The sequence below is a fragment of the Myotis daubentonii genome, chromosome 3 (genome assembly GCF_963259705.1).
Source record: "Myotis daubentonii chromosome 3, mMyoDau2.1, whole genome shotgun sequence".
NCBI lineage: Eukaryota > Metazoa > Chordata > Mammalia > Chiroptera > Vespertilionidae > Myotis > Myotis daubentonii.
In genome coordinates, this window is record NC_081842.1 from 8705811 (window position 1) to 8720444 (window position 14634).

Here is a 14634-nt window from a genome sequence, read left to right on the forward strand (position 1 = left end):
GGGTGCATGGAGCACCTGGGTTTTCCATTTTTGCACCAGGGCCTGGACCTGCTCTCATGGCGGTGAGTCAGGCCGACTGTGAGGCTCACTCTGTTGGTTCCCCTCCCTCAGGGGTCCTGGTTCTGTGACCTTCAAGTCCAGCATCTGAATACCATGGCTCCACGATTTGGCTAATTGTTCGGTGTGGCCCTGGCAGGAAGGTCATCCAGTCCCTCTGACTCTGTCAGGGTTGGAGCAGCCGCTCCCTGCCTCCCCGCATCAGGTCTCTGCTCACAGTGCAGACCTGTGGGCGGACCACAGGGGAGGCCCCAGGCCCACAGTCTGTGCTGCAAGGAGCCCCCGGCGTTCCAGATGGGACAGTGGGTGAATGGCGCCTGGGCTGGACACTCCCAGACCATGACTTGCTGCAGGAGACCAGCCTGAGGAAGTCCAGGCACAGGCCCGGCAGGCACTGACCTCGGGCCCTGGCACCCCGCCAGGAGGAGTTAGGCCACTGCCCTTTGGGATCTGTCAGCCACTCATTTCTAGAAATATCCATGGCTGCAGAAGACAATGTCTGGTGAAAACCACTGGCCCCACCCCTCCCGCATGAAATCAGATGAAGGAAGCCATCAGGTGCTGAGGTGAGTTTATTGGGTGTCCGAGGAGGTGCTGACCAGCTGAGAGTCGAGGTCAATGACTCAACAGAGAAACTAGGAGGGAAGGACAGGTGGCCCTGGGCAGGAGGAGGCCTCGTGTAGGAGGCAGAAGCCCAGGGAGCAGTGAGGTCCAGGGGTCCTGAGGGCAGAGGTCAGGTCAGGTTAGTGGGGACTGAGGGACTCCATCCTGAGTGGCGGCAGCCACCTGACACTGCTCAGGACCAGACTGAGGGGCGGCGGGAGGACCACAGTCACAGGGTGGGACCTGAGCCTGGCTGGTCCTGGGGGACATGCCAGCTCAGCAGCAGGACGTCTGGGCCGAGGTGGGGACGCAGCAGGCCGGGCGGGAGCACACGGGGCGGCAGAGCAGGGACATGCAGGAGGACGGGCGGCAGCAGCTGGGCTGGCAGGAGGAGGCAGGGCCACAGCAGGAGGAGGCGGGCACGCAGCAGGCAGGCCTGCACATGGGGCGGCAGATGAGGGACACACAGGAGGAGGGTCTGCAGCAGCTCGAAGGGGCTGGGCAGGGGGTGACCCAAGAACAGACAGGCTTGCAGCAGACGGGTGTGCAGCAGACGGGTGTGCAGCAGACAGGTGTGCAGCAGGCGGGCAAACAGCAGGCCTGCTGGCAGGAGGAGGAGGTGCAGCAGGAGGGCAGGCAGCTAGACTGCTGGCAGCATGAGGGTGTGCAGGAGCTGGTGCAGGTTGACTGGCAGGGGCTGGACACACAGCTCACTGGGGCACAGACAAGGGTCAGAGTACAACAGCTGGGGGTGCAGCATGAAGGTTGGCAACAGCTAGGGCCACAGCAGGTGGGCTGACAGCAGGTGGGGGCGCAGCAGGAGGGCTCACAGCAACAGGTGGAGCAGCAGGAGGGCTCACAGCAGCTCTCTGGACAGTCGTCCACCTGCCAGGAGGAGTCCGTGCAAGAATCATAGGACCCGGGCAGGCAGGCCCGGCTGCCATAGCTCCGGTCGCTGGAGCAGACGGACAGGGTGGATGTGGCCATGGTGGGGCAGTGGGGCTGGAGGAGGGTGTGAGTGTGTGAGTGTGTGAGTGAGTGTGAGTGTGTGAGTGAGTGTGAGTGTGTAAGATGCCCAGGGCTGCTGGCTTTTGTACCCTCCTGGTGTTTGTTTTCAAAGCAGGAGGCTCCCCACGCCTCCTTTCCTTGTTTGTATTTTGAACTGAGTCCTGGGCGCCCGTATTTCCTCTGGTTTATTTCCAGGAAAGAGGCTGCTGCTTGCGAAAAGCCTGTGTTGTTGGAGAGGGGTTGGCCCCCGCCCTGTGTGTGTCCTAAGCAAACACCCCGGAAACATCTGGAGTGTGGGAGCCCTGGCAGCCCCCCTGCCCTGTGTGTGTGTCCTAAGCAAACACCCCTGGAAACATCTGGAGTGGGGGAGCCCTGGCAGCCCCCCTGCCCTGTGTGTGTCCTAAGCAAACACCCCGGAAACATCTGCAGTGCGGGAGCCCTGGCAGCCCCCCTGCCCTGTGTGTGTGTCCTAAGCAATCACCCCAGAAACATCTGGAGTGGGGGAGCCCTGGCAGCCCCCTGCCCTGCCGTGCTCCACTGCCAGCTGTTCTCCCTGACGTTGCAAGGGACGGTTTGAATCCCAGAGTCAGAGGCAGGGCAGCAGGGGCTGACATTGGGGCTCTGCTGCTCATCGCTGCTGGACATCCCCACACACAGGCGGCTGAGGAGGGGCACCAGCCACAGGAACGCAGGAAAGGGAAAGGTAGACGGACGGGGGTCTCCAACAGCAAGAATGACAATAGCGTTGGCTATTTGAGCTCCTTTTCCTCTCCAAATACTTTACATTCAGCTTATTGACAACAAAAAATAATTCTGCTGCTATTTTTATTGGGATTGCCTTGAATCTACAGATCAGTGTGAAGGTAACTGACATCACAACGTCTCCACCGTGAACATGGTCTAATTCTCCATTTATTCATGCCTTCTTCCGTTCATTTCATCAGTGTTTTTATAGTTTTCATTATGTTAGATTTATGCTATTTTTCATTTTGTTGTAAGTCATAGTTTTAAACACAAAGTTAGAAATCTAATTGTTTATTAATAGTATATGGAGGTGGCAAAAGTAGGTTAAATTACCAGTCATCATTAGCTAAAACAAAAATCATAGGTAAGGATGCAAAATAATAACAATAATAATGAGACAAGTAATACAAATCAATAATACAATTATTAAAAAACAAACATTAACATAAGAATCAGCTCTGTTCGTTCACTCATAACTGTAAATCTCCTTTTGCCCACCTCCGTATAGAACGACAATTAATTTTTATTATTTTAAGTTTGCATTCTTCAAACTTGCCAAACTCTTATATTTCCAGGAGACCTTGTGTAGATTCCTGGGGGTGTTCTATGTGGACAATCATGTCCTCTGTGAATAGAGACCATTTCATTTCTGCATTTCCAATATGCCTGCCCTTTGCTTCTTTCTCTTGTCTTGTTGTTCTGGCTCAGACCCTCAGTATGAGGCTGAATAGTGTGGTGGGAGGGGGCTTCTGTATCTTGTTCCCAGTCTCAGAAAAGTGTTGTCCTTACAATGGAGTGTGGTGTTGGCTGTGAGAGTCTCATAGATGCCTTATATCACGTTAAGGATTTTTTAAAAAAATTATTCTTTTATTGATTTCAGAGAGGAAGGGAGACGGAGAGGAGATAGAAACATCAATGATGAGAGAGAATCACTGATTGGCTGCTTCCTGCATGCCCCCACTGGGGTCTAAGCCCACAACCCGGGCATGTGCCCTTGACGGGAATCGATCCCAGGACCTTTCCATCCGCAGGCCGATGCTCTACCCACTGAGCGAAACCAGCCAGGGCATGCAGTAAGCATTTCTTTTTTTATTATTTAATATATTTTATTCACTTTTTACAGAGAGGAAGAGAGAGATAGTTAGAAACATCGATCAGCTGCCTCCTGCACACCTACTACTATGGATGTGCCCACAACCAAGGTACATGTCCTGGACTGGAATTGAACCTGGGACCTTTCAGTCCGGAGGCCGACACTCTATCCAATGAGCCAAACCAGTCAGGGCAAGTTAAGGATTTTTTGTTCATTCCTAGGTCACTGTAAACTTCACAGGGAACCTTCCCTAACTCAATCTCTGAGGCCAGTATTACTGATACCAGAGCCAGACAAAGACACTACAAGAAAAGAAAGCTACAGGTCAATAGCCCCTATGAACATTGATGTAAAAACACTAAACAAATTACTAACAAATCAAATTCAGCAGCAGATTAAGAGATTTATACACCTCAGCCAAGAGAGACCTATTGCTGAAATGCAAGGATGGTTCTACATATGATAGTTGTATGTAAAAATACTCAACAAACTAGAACTGGAAGGAAACAGCATATATAAATATATATGAATAAAAAATGAATATGTATGAAAAACCTACAGCAAACATCACACTCAATTTTGAAAAACTGAAAGCTCTTCCTCTAAGATCAGAAACAAGATAAGGATGCCCACTTGTGCCACCTCCATTCTCCATAGGACTGGAAACTCTGGGAAAGCAGATCGACAGGGAAAGGAATAAAAGGCATATAAATGGGAAAGAAATAAAATAATCTGTGTTCACAGATGCTATCATATTAAATGTAGAAAATCCTAAAAATTCTTGGTAATGGCTCATTCTTTTAGAGTTTGCTATCAGCTTTGTCAGGTAGGACTGAACCACCTGGGCTCATTTTACCCACAACGGAGGCAATGCCCCCTGAGTGGTCTCCCCGATGTCCTGAATCAGGACCATGTTCCACCTGGCAGGTGGGAATAGGCGCTGCTGTAGGCATGTTTGGTTTCTGGGATGAGCCCTATAATTTTGTGGGGTTTCCCCAATCCCAGACTCACATGGGGTTGCTGATCATTACTTAGCTGACACTTGAGGGAAACCCTCTGAGGACCAAGAGTTAATCAGGGCAGGTTTCCGCTCTCTGTCACTCTGGCCATAAACACCAGCTGCCTGGTGCTCCCTGAACACCCAGGGCCGCCTCTGACTCAGGGGTGCATGGAGCTCTTGGGTTTTCCATTTTTGCACCAGGGCCTGGACCTGCTCTCATGGCGGTGAGTCAGGCCGACTGTGAGGCTCACTCTGTTGGTTCCCCTCCCTCAGGGGTCCTGGTTCTGTGACCTTCAAGTCCAGCATCTGAATACCATGGCTCCACGATTTGGCTAATTGTTCAGTGTGGCCCTGGCAGGAAGGTCATCCAGTCCCTCTGACTCTGTCAGGGTTGGAGCAGCCGCTCCCTGCCTCCCCGCATCAGGTCTCTGCTCACAGTGCAGACCTGTGGGCGGACCACAGGGGAGGCCCCAGGCCCACAGTCTGTGCTGCAAGGAGCCCCCGGCGTTCCAGATGGGACAGTGGGTGAATGGCGCCTGGGCCTGACACTCCCAGACCATGACTTGCTGCAGGAGACCAGCCTGAGGAAGTCCAGGCACAGGCCCGGCAGGCACTGACCTCGGGCCCTGGCACCCCGCCAGGAGGAGTTAGGCCACTGCCCTTTGGGATCTGTCAGCCACTCATTTCTAGAAATATCCATGGCTGCAGAAGACAATGTCTGGTGAAAACCACATGGCCCCACCCCTCCCGCATGAAATCAGATGAAGGAAGCCATCAGGTGCTGAGGTGAGTTTATTGGGTGTCCGAGGAGGTGCTGACCAGCTGAGAGTCGAGGTCAATGACTCAACAGAGAAACTAGGAGGGAAGGACAGGTGGCCCTGGGCAGGTGGAGGCCTCGTGTAGGAGGCAGAAGCCCAGGGAGCAGTGAGGTCCAGGGGTCCTGAGGGCAGAGGTCAGGTCAGGATGGTGGAGACTGAGGTTCCCCGTCCTGAGTGGCGGCAGCCACCTGACACTGCTCAGGACCAGACTGAGGGGCGGCTGGGAGGACCACAGTCACAGGATGAGACCCAAGTTCGGCTGGTCATGGGGGACATGCCTGCTCAGCAGCAGGACGTCTGGGCCGAGGTGGGGAAGCAGCAGGCCGGGCGGGAGCACACGGGGCGGCAGAGCAGGGACATGGAGGAGGATGGGCGGCAGCAGCTGGGCTGGCAGGAGGAGGCAGGGCCACAGCAGGAGGAGGCGGGCACGCAGCAGGCAGGCCTGCACACGGGGCGGCAGATGAGGGACACGCAGGAGGAGGGTCTGCAGCAGCTCGAAGGAGCTGGGCAGGGGGTGACCCCAGAACAGACAGGCTTGCAGCAGATGGGTGTGCAGCAGACAGGCACACAGCAGGCCTGCTGGCAGGAGGAGGAGGTGCAGCAGGAGGGCAGGCAGCTAGACTGCTGGCAGCACGAGGGTGTGCAAGAGTTGGTGCAGGTTGACTGGCAGGGGCTGGACCCACAGGTCACCTGGCAGCAGGGGCTGGACACACAGCTCACTGGGGCACAGACAAGGGTCAGGGTACAACAGCTGGGGGTGCAGCATGAAGGTTGGCAGCAGCTGGGGGCACAGCAGGTGGGGACACAGCAGCTGGAGGTACAGCAGGAGGGCTGGCAGCAGGTGGGGACACTGCAGGTGGGGGAGCAGCAGGAGGGCTCACAGCAACTCTCTGGACAGTCGTCCACCTGCCAGGAGGAGTCCATGCAAGAGTCATAGGACCCGGGCAGGCAGGCCCGGCTGCCATAGCTCCGGTGGCTGGAGCAGACGGACAGGGTGGATGCGGCCATGGTGGGGCAGTGGGGCTGGAGGAGGCTGTGAGGGTGTGAGTGTGTGAGTGAGTGTGAGTGTGTAAGATGCCCAGGGCTGCTGGCTTTTATACCCTCCTGGTGTTTGTTTTCCAAGCAGGAGGCTCCCCACGCCCCGTTTCCTTGTTGGTATTTTGAGCTGAGTCCTGGGCGCCGATATTTCCTCTGGTTTGTTTCCAGGAAAGAGGCTGCTGCTTGTGAAAAGCCTGTTTTGTTGGAGAGGGGGCTGGCCCTGCCCTGTGTGTGTGTCCTCAGCAAACACCCCGGAAACATCTGGAGTGGGGGAGCCCTGGCAGCCCCCCCTGCCCTGTGTGTGTCCTAAGCAAACACCCCGGAAACATCTGGAGTGGGGGAGCGCTGGCAGCCCCCCTGCCCTGCCGTGCTCCACTGCCAGCTGTTCTCCCTGACGTTGCAAGGGACGGTTTGAATCCCAGAGTCAGAGGCTGGGCAGCAGGGGCTGACATTGGGGCTCTGCTGCTCATCGCTGCTGGACATCCCCACACACAGGCGGCTGAGGAGGGGCACCAGCCACAGGAACGCAGGAAAGGGGAAGGTAGACGGACGGGGGTCTCCAACAGCAAGAATGACAATAGCGTTGGCTATTTGAGCTCCTTTTCCTCTCCAAATACTTTACATTCAGCTTATTGACACCAAAAAACATCCTGCTGAAATTTTTATTGGGATTTCTTGAATCTACAGATCGGTGTGAAGGTAACTGACATCACAATGTCTCCACACATGAACATGGTCTAATTCTCCATTTATTCATGCCTTCTTCCGTTCATTTCATCAGTGTTTTCATAATGTTAGATTTATGCTATTTTTCATTTTTTATTTTGTTGTAAGTCATACTTTAAAACAAAACGTTTCCAATTGTTTACTAATATTTTACGGAGGTGGACAAAGGTAGGTTCAATTACCAGCCATCATTACCTAAAATATAAATCTTAGGTAAGGATACAAAATAATAACAATAATAATGAGACAAGTAATAAAAATAAATAATACAGTTATTAATAAACAAATAATAACACAAGAATAAGGTATTTCATGTACTCATAACTGTAAATCTACTTTTGCTCTCTCCTGTATAGAACTATGATTAATTTTTATTATTTTAAGTTTGCATTCTTCAACCTTGCCAAATTCTTATATTTCCAGGAGACCTTGTGTAGATTCCTGGGGGTGTTCTATGTGGACAATCATGTCCTCTGTGAATAGAGACCATTTCATTTCTGCATTTCCAATATGCCTGCCCTTTGCTTCTTTCTCTTGTCTTGTGGTTCTGGCTCAGACCCTCAGTATGAGGCTGAATAGTGTGGTGGGAGGGGACACCTGCATCTGTTCCCAGTCTCAGAAAAGTGTTGTCCTTACAATGGAGTGTGGTGTTGGCTGTGAGAGTTTCATAGATGCCTTATATCGAGTTAAGGATTTTTGTTCATCCGGAGGTCACTGTAAACTTCAGAGGGAACTCTCCCTAACTCATTCTCTGAGGCCAGTATTACTCTGATACCAGAGCCAGACAAAGACACTACAAGAAAAGAAAGCTACAGGTCAATATTCCTTATGAACATTGTTGTAAATTCCCTCACCAACAATGAGATAACATCTAACACCTGCCAGAATGGCTATCATATCATCAAACAACAAACAACAAGTGCTGGCGAGGATGCAGAGAAAAAGGAAACCTCGTGCACTGCTGGTGGGAATGCAGACAGGTGCAGCCACTGTGGAGAACAGTATGGAGTTTCCTCAAAAAACTAAACATGGGCCGAAACTGGTTTGGCTCAGTGGATAGAGCGTCGGCTTGCGGACTGAAGGGTCCCAGGTTCGATTCCGGTCAAGGGCATGTATCTGGGTTGCGGGCACATCCCCAGTGGGAGATGTGCAGGAGGCAGCTGATCGATGTTTCTCTCTCATCGATGTTTCTAACTCTCTATCTCTCTCCCTTTCTCTCTGTAAAAAATCAATAAAAAATATATTAAAAAAAAAAAAACTAAACATGGAACTCCTATTTAACCCAGTACTCACACTTCTAGGACTATATCCCAAGAAACCAGAAACACCAGTCAGAAAAGATATATGCATCCCTATGTTCATAGCAGCACAATTTACAATAGCTAAGATTTGGAAACAGCCTAAGTGCCCATCAGCAGATGAGTGGATTAAAAAACTGTGGTCCATCTTCACAATGGAATACTACGCTGCTGTGAAAAAGAAGGAACTTTTAGCATTTGCAACAGCATGGATGGAACGGGAGAGCATTATGCAGCGGTTCTCAAACTGTGGGTCGCAACCCTTTGGGGGTCGAATGACCCTTTCACAGGGGTCGCCTAAGACCGTTGGAAAACACATATATAATTACATATTGTTTTTGTGATTAATCACTATGCTTTAATTATGTTCAATTTGTAACAATGAAAATACAACCTGCATATCAGTTATTTACATTAGGATTCATATAACAGTAGCAAAATTATAGTTATGAAGTAGCAATGAAAATAATTTTATGGTTGGGTCACAACATGAGGAACTGTATTAAAGAGTTGCGGCATTAGGAAGGTTGAGAACTGGCATTATGGTGAGATAAGCCAGTTGGAAAAAGACAAATATCACATGATCTCACTCATATGGGGGATCTAACTATCAACATAAACTGATGGACAAAAACAGATCCAGAGACAAATGGCAGGGGAGGGTGGGGGGTTAGAGATTAACCAAAGGTGTTGTATGCATGCATATTAGCATAACTAATGGACACAGACACTGGGTCAGTGGGGGCTTGCCCTTGGGGGTGGGAGTGGTGGTGGTGGGCGGGGGAGGCAACATATGTAATACTTTAAACAAAAACAACAACAACAAAACCCTCAACAAATACTAACAAATCAAATTCAGCAGAAGAGTAAGGGATTTATGCACCTTAGCCAAGAGAGATCTATTGCTAAAATGCTAGGATGGTTCTACATATGATAGTTGATCAATGTAATATACAACATTAACGGAATGAGGCGAGTAATACATGAACATCTCAATTGATCAAAAAAACAACAACCCACATTTGAAAAATTCAACACCCTTTCATGAGAAAAATGCTCAACAAACTAGGAATGTAAGAAAAGAGGCCAGCAAGAATTGGTGCACCAGTGGGGTCCCGAGGCCTGGCCTGCAGGATTGGGCTGAAACCGGCTCTCCGACATCCCCGAAGGGGTCCTGGATTGCGAGAGGGCACGGGCCAGGCCAAGTGATTGTGCCACCAGTGCACGATCGGGGCCAGGGAGGGACGAGGGAGGTTGGCCAGCTGGGGAGGGACTTTAGGAGGGCTCCAGGGCATATCTTGCTTAGTCCTATTGGCCAGACACCAGCAAGCTAACCTACCAGTTGGAGCATCTGCCCCCTGGTGGTCAGTGCACATCATAGTGAGCGGTTGAGCGGCCTTAGCATATCATTAGCATATTACGCTTTGATTGGTTGAATAGACGACTTGACAACCGTACACTTAGCATATTAGGCTTTTTTGTATATACTAGAGGCCCAGTGCATGAAATTCATGCACTCGCAGGGTGGGGGGGTCCCTCAGCCCAGCCTGCGCCCTCTCGCAGTCCAGGAGACCTCGGGGAATATCTGACTGACAACTTAGCCTAAGCCATCAGTTGAACATCCTTAGCACCACTGTGCTCACCAGCTGTGAGCCCGGCTCAGGGCTTCCGACTGAGCAGCGCTCTCTCTGTGGGAGCACACTGACCACCAGGGGGCAGCTCCTGTGTTTAGGGTCTACCCCCTGGTGGTCAGTGCACGTCAGCAACCGGTCATTACGCAGTTTGGGCAATTTGCACATTAGCCTTTTATTATATAGGAGGATATATATTAATATATAGATGAATATGTATGAAAAACCTACAGCAAACACCACACTCAATTTTGAAAAACTGAAAGCTTTTCCTCTAAGATCAGAAACAAGATAAGGGTGCCCACTTTTGCCACCTCCGTTCTCCATAGGACTGGAAACTCTGGGAAAGCAGAGAGACAATGAAAGAAATAAAAGGCATCTAAATTGGAAAGAAGTATAATTATCTGTGTTCACAGATGCTATCATATTAAATGTAGAAAATCCTAAAAATTCTACTGTTAGAACCAATGAAAGAATTCAGCAAAATAGCAGGATACGTAGTCAACACACATACCTCAGTTGCATTGTTGTTCACTCGTAGTGAACAGTCCTCCCCAAAATTATGAAGACAATTCCATTTACAATAGTATCAAAAAGAATTTAAAAACTTAGACATTAACTCAAATGAGGAGGTGAAAGACCTGTACAATGTAAACTACAAAACATTGTTGAAAGAAATTTTAAAAAGACATAAATAAATGGAATGACAGCCCATGTTCATGAATTGGAATAATTAATATTATTAAGATTTTAATACTACTCAAAATAATCTACAGATTTAATGCAATCATATTCAAATTCCCAACTTTTGTTTTTGTTTTGTGTTTTTGCAGAAATATAAAATCCATCCTAAAATTCATATGGAATATTTTTGTTGTTGTTATTAATCCTCACCTGAGGGTATTTTTCCATTGATTTTTAGAGCGAGTAGAAGGAAGGGAGAGAAACAGAGAGAGAGAGAGAGAAACATGGATGTGAGAGAAACACATCAATTGGTTGCCTCCCACACACACCTGGACCAAGGCCAGGGACCAAGGCCACGTGCCCTTGACTGGAATCGAACCCAGGATCCTCCAGGCCTCGGGCCGATGCTCTATCCACTGAGCCAAACCGGCTAGGGCCATATGGAATCTTAAGGGCCCTGAGTCTCCAAAACAATCCTTAAAAAGGACAAAGCTGAAGGGCTCACAGTTCCTGATTTCAAAACTTACTACAAAGCTACAGTAATCAAAAGAGGGTGGCACTGGCATAAAGACATGTAGACCCATGGAATAGGACACAGGGTCCTGAAATACACCCTCACACAACAGGTCACATCGTTTTTGACAAGGGCACGTAGTCCGTTCAATGGAGAAAAGACAGTCTTTTGAACAAATGGTGCTGGGTAAACTGATATCCACATGCAAGACCTAAAGCTATAAAACTCTTAGAAGAAAACAGGACAAAACATCACAGCATTGGATTTGGCAGTGGTTTCCTGGATGTGACACCAAAGGCATGGACGACATAAGAAAAATACACACATCGGACTTGGTGAAAAATTTCAAATGTTTTTGCATCAAAAGACAATATCAACAGAGAAAAAAGGCAACCTGAGGAAATGAGAAAGACATTTGAAAAGCATGTATCTGATAAGGGATAAATGTTTAGAATGGATAGAGAACTTCTAAAAAAGAATAACAAACAAAACAATAAAAAAATCCAAAAATAGACTTAAATAGACCTTTTTCCAAAGAAGATACACAAATGGCCAATAAGCACATGGAAAGAAGCTCAACATCACTAATCATTGGAGAAAAGCAAATCCAAACCGTGTGCTACCACCTCACAGCCATTAGGATAGCGACTGCATTTTAAAAAAACAAATACACAGAAAATAACAGGTGGTTGAGTGCTGGATATTGTGTGTTCAAATGAATACCCTTGACCATTGTTCTAGGACAGTGATGGCGAACCTTTTGAGCTCGGCCTGTCAGCATTTTGAAAAACCCTAACGTAACTCTGGCGCCGTGTCACATGTAGAAATTTTTTCATTTTTGCAACCATAGTAAAACAAAGACATATTTTTGATATTTATTTTATATATTTAAATGCCATTTAACAAAGAAAAATCAACCAAAAAAATGAGTTCGCGCGTCACCTCTGACACGTGTCATAGGTTCGCCATCACTGTGCTAGGATGTGGTGAAGTTCCTGGGGAATGGCTCATTCTTTAAAGTTTCCTACCAGCTTTGTCAGGTAGGACTGAACCACTGGGGCTCATTTTACCCACAACGGAGGCAATGCCCCCTGAGTGGTCTCCCCGATGTCCTGAATCAGGACCATGTTCCACCTGGCAGGTGGGAATAGGCGCTGCTGTAGGCATGTTTGGTTTCTGGGATGAGCCCTCTAGTTCTGTGGGTTTCCCCAATCCCAGACTCACATGGGGTTGCTGATCATTACTTAGCTGACACTTGAGGGAAACCCTCTGAGGACCAAGAGTTAATCAGGGCAGGTCTCCGCTCTCTGTCACTCTGGCCATAAACACCAGCTGCCCTGGGCTCCCCCAAATCCCAGGGCCGCCTCTGACTCAGGGGTGCATGGAGCGCCTGGGTTTTCCATTTTTGCACCAGGGCCTGGACATGCTCTCATGGCGGTGAGTCAGGCCAACTGTGAGACTCACTGTCTTTGTTCCCCTCCCTCAGGGATTCCTGTTCTGTGACCTTCAAGTCCAGCATCTGAATACCATGGCTCCACGATTTGGCTAATTGTTCAGTGTGGCCCTGGCAGGAAGGTCATCCAGTCCCTCTGACTCTATCAGGGTTGGAGCAGCCGCTCCCTGCCTCCCCGCATCAGGTCTCTGCTCACAGTGCAGACCTGTGGGCGGACCACAGGGGAGGCCCCAGGCCCACAGTCTGTGCTGCAAGGAGCCCCCGGCGTTTCAGATGGGACAGTGGGTGAACGGTGCCTGGGCCTGACACTCCCAGACCATGACTTGCTGCAGGAGACCAGCCTGAGGAAGTCCTGGTACAGGCCCGGCAGGCACTGACCTCGGGCCCTGGCACCCCGCCAGGAGTTAGGCCACTGCCCTTTGGGATCTGTCAGCCACTCATTTCTAGAAATATCCGTGGCTGCAGAAGACAATGTCTGGTGAAAAGCACTGGCCCCACCCCTCCCGCATGAAATCAGATGAAGGAAGCCATCAGGTGCTGAGATGAGTTTATTGGGTGTCCGAGGAGGTGCTGACCAGCTGAGAGTCGAGGTCAATGACTCAACAGAGAAACTAGGAGGGAAGGACAGGTGGCCCTGGGCAGGTGGAGGCCTCGTGTAGGAGGCAGAAGCCCAGGGAGCAGTGAGGTCCAGGGGTCCTGAGGGCAGAGGTCAGGTCAGGTTGGTGGAGACTGAGGTTCCCCGTCCTGAGTGGCGGCAGCCACCTGACACTGCTCAGGACCAGACTGAGGGGCGGCGGGAGGACCACAGTCACGGGATGAGACCCGAGTTCAGCTGGACTTGGGGGACATGCCGGCTCAGCAGCAGGACGTCTGGGCCGAGGTGGGGAAGCAGCAGGCCGGGCGGGAGCACACGGGGCGGCAGAGCAGGGACATGCAGGAGGACGGGCGGCAGCAGCTGGGCTGGCAGGAGGAGGCAGGGCCACAGCAGGAGGAGGCGGGCACGCAGCAGGCAGGCCTGCACACGGGGCGGCAGATGAGGGACATGCAGGAGGAGGGTCTGCAGCAGCTCAAAGGGGCTGGGCAGGGGGTGACCCCAGAACAGACAGGCTTGCAGCAGATGGGTGTGCAGCAGACGGGTGTGCAGCAGATGGGTGTGCAGCAGACAGGCCTACAACAGACTGGCTTACAGCAGACGGGTGTGCAGCAGGCGGGCACACAGCAGGCCTGCTGGCAGGGGGAGGAGGTGCAGCAGGAGGGCTGGCAGCTAGACTGCTGGCAGCACGAGGGCGTGCAGGAGTTGGTGCAGGTTGACTGGCAGGGGCTGGACCCACAGGTCACTTGGCAGCATGGGCTGGACACACAGCTCACTGGGGCACAGACAAGGGTCAGGCAGGTGGTCGGGGTACAACAAGTGGACTGGCAGCAGCTTGGGGCACAGCAGCTGGGGGTGCAGCAGGAAGGCTGGCAGCAGCTGGGGACGCAGCAGCTGGGGACACAGCAGGTGGGGGTGCAGCAGGAAGGCTGGCAGCAGCTGGGGACACAGCAGGTGGGTGCGCAGCAGGAGGGCTCACAGCAGCTCTCTGGACAGTCGTCCACCTGCCAGGAGGAGTCCGTGCAAGAGTCATAGGACCCGGGCAGGCAGGCCCGGCTGCCGTAGCTCCGGTTGCTGGAGCAGACGGACAGGGTGGATGCGGCCATGGTGGGGCAGAGGCTGGAGGCGAGCTGGAAGGACTGAGCGGGTATGGGAGTGCCTATGAGTGTGTGTAAGTTGTCCTAGGACTCCAGCGCTTTTATATCTGGTCCCTGGCCTTTGTTGTCCCCACAAAAGGCTCACATGCCCCCTTTCCTCGTTGGGCCAGTGCAGGGGCCCGGAAGCCTCATTAGATGAGTCAGATGCCCGTGGGGACCGTGATGGGAGCCTGACCCCTGTTTGGCCCTCGGGGAAGCTGGCGCTAGGGCCCTGCTGT

At 51.1% G+C, this 14634-nt stretch overlaps 4 protein-coding genes across 5 annotated transcripts in view; all 4 read right to left on the minus strand.

The window, feature by feature from the left end:
- The window catches only part of TSPEAR (thrombospondin type laminin G domain and EAR repeats), a 55192-nt gene that overhangs the window by 27574 nt on the left and 12984 nt on the right, over positions 1-14634 (minus strand). The gene's annotated exons all lie outside the window — the stretch shown is intronic.
- Positions 937-1647, minus strand: LOC132229197 (keratin-associated protein 10-3-like). The gene has a single exon (XM_059685955.1). The coding sequence runs from the start codon at positions 1645-1647 to the stop codon at positions 937-939; it is 711 nt and encodes a 236-aa protein (XP_059541938.1).
- On the minus strand, positions 5606-6331 carry LOC132229195 (keratin-associated protein 10-3-like). Its single transcript, XM_059685953.1, has 2 exons — positions 6210-6331; positions 5606-6119 (listed from the first exon to the last, which is right to left on the minus strand). The coding sequence occupies exons 1-2, from the start codon at positions 6329-6331 to the stop codon at positions 5606-5608; spliced, it is 636 nt and encodes a 211-aa protein (XP_059541936.1).
- LOC132229194 (keratin-associated protein 10-3-like) lies at positions 13523-14414 on the minus strand. 2 transcript variants are annotated; one of them, XM_059685952.1, is made up of 2 exons: positions 14207-14414; positions 13523-14083 (listed from the first exon to the last, which is right to left on the minus strand). In XM_059685952.1, the coding sequence occupies exons 1-2, from the start codon at positions 14363-14365 to the stop codon at positions 13523-13525; spliced, it is 720 nt and encodes a 239-aa protein (XP_059541935.1). In that variant the 5' UTR covers positions 14366-14414. The 2 variants fall into 2 exon arrangements, with proteins under 2 accessions (XP_059541935.1, XP_059541934.1); XM_059685951.1 differs by having other exon boundaries at positions 13523-14414.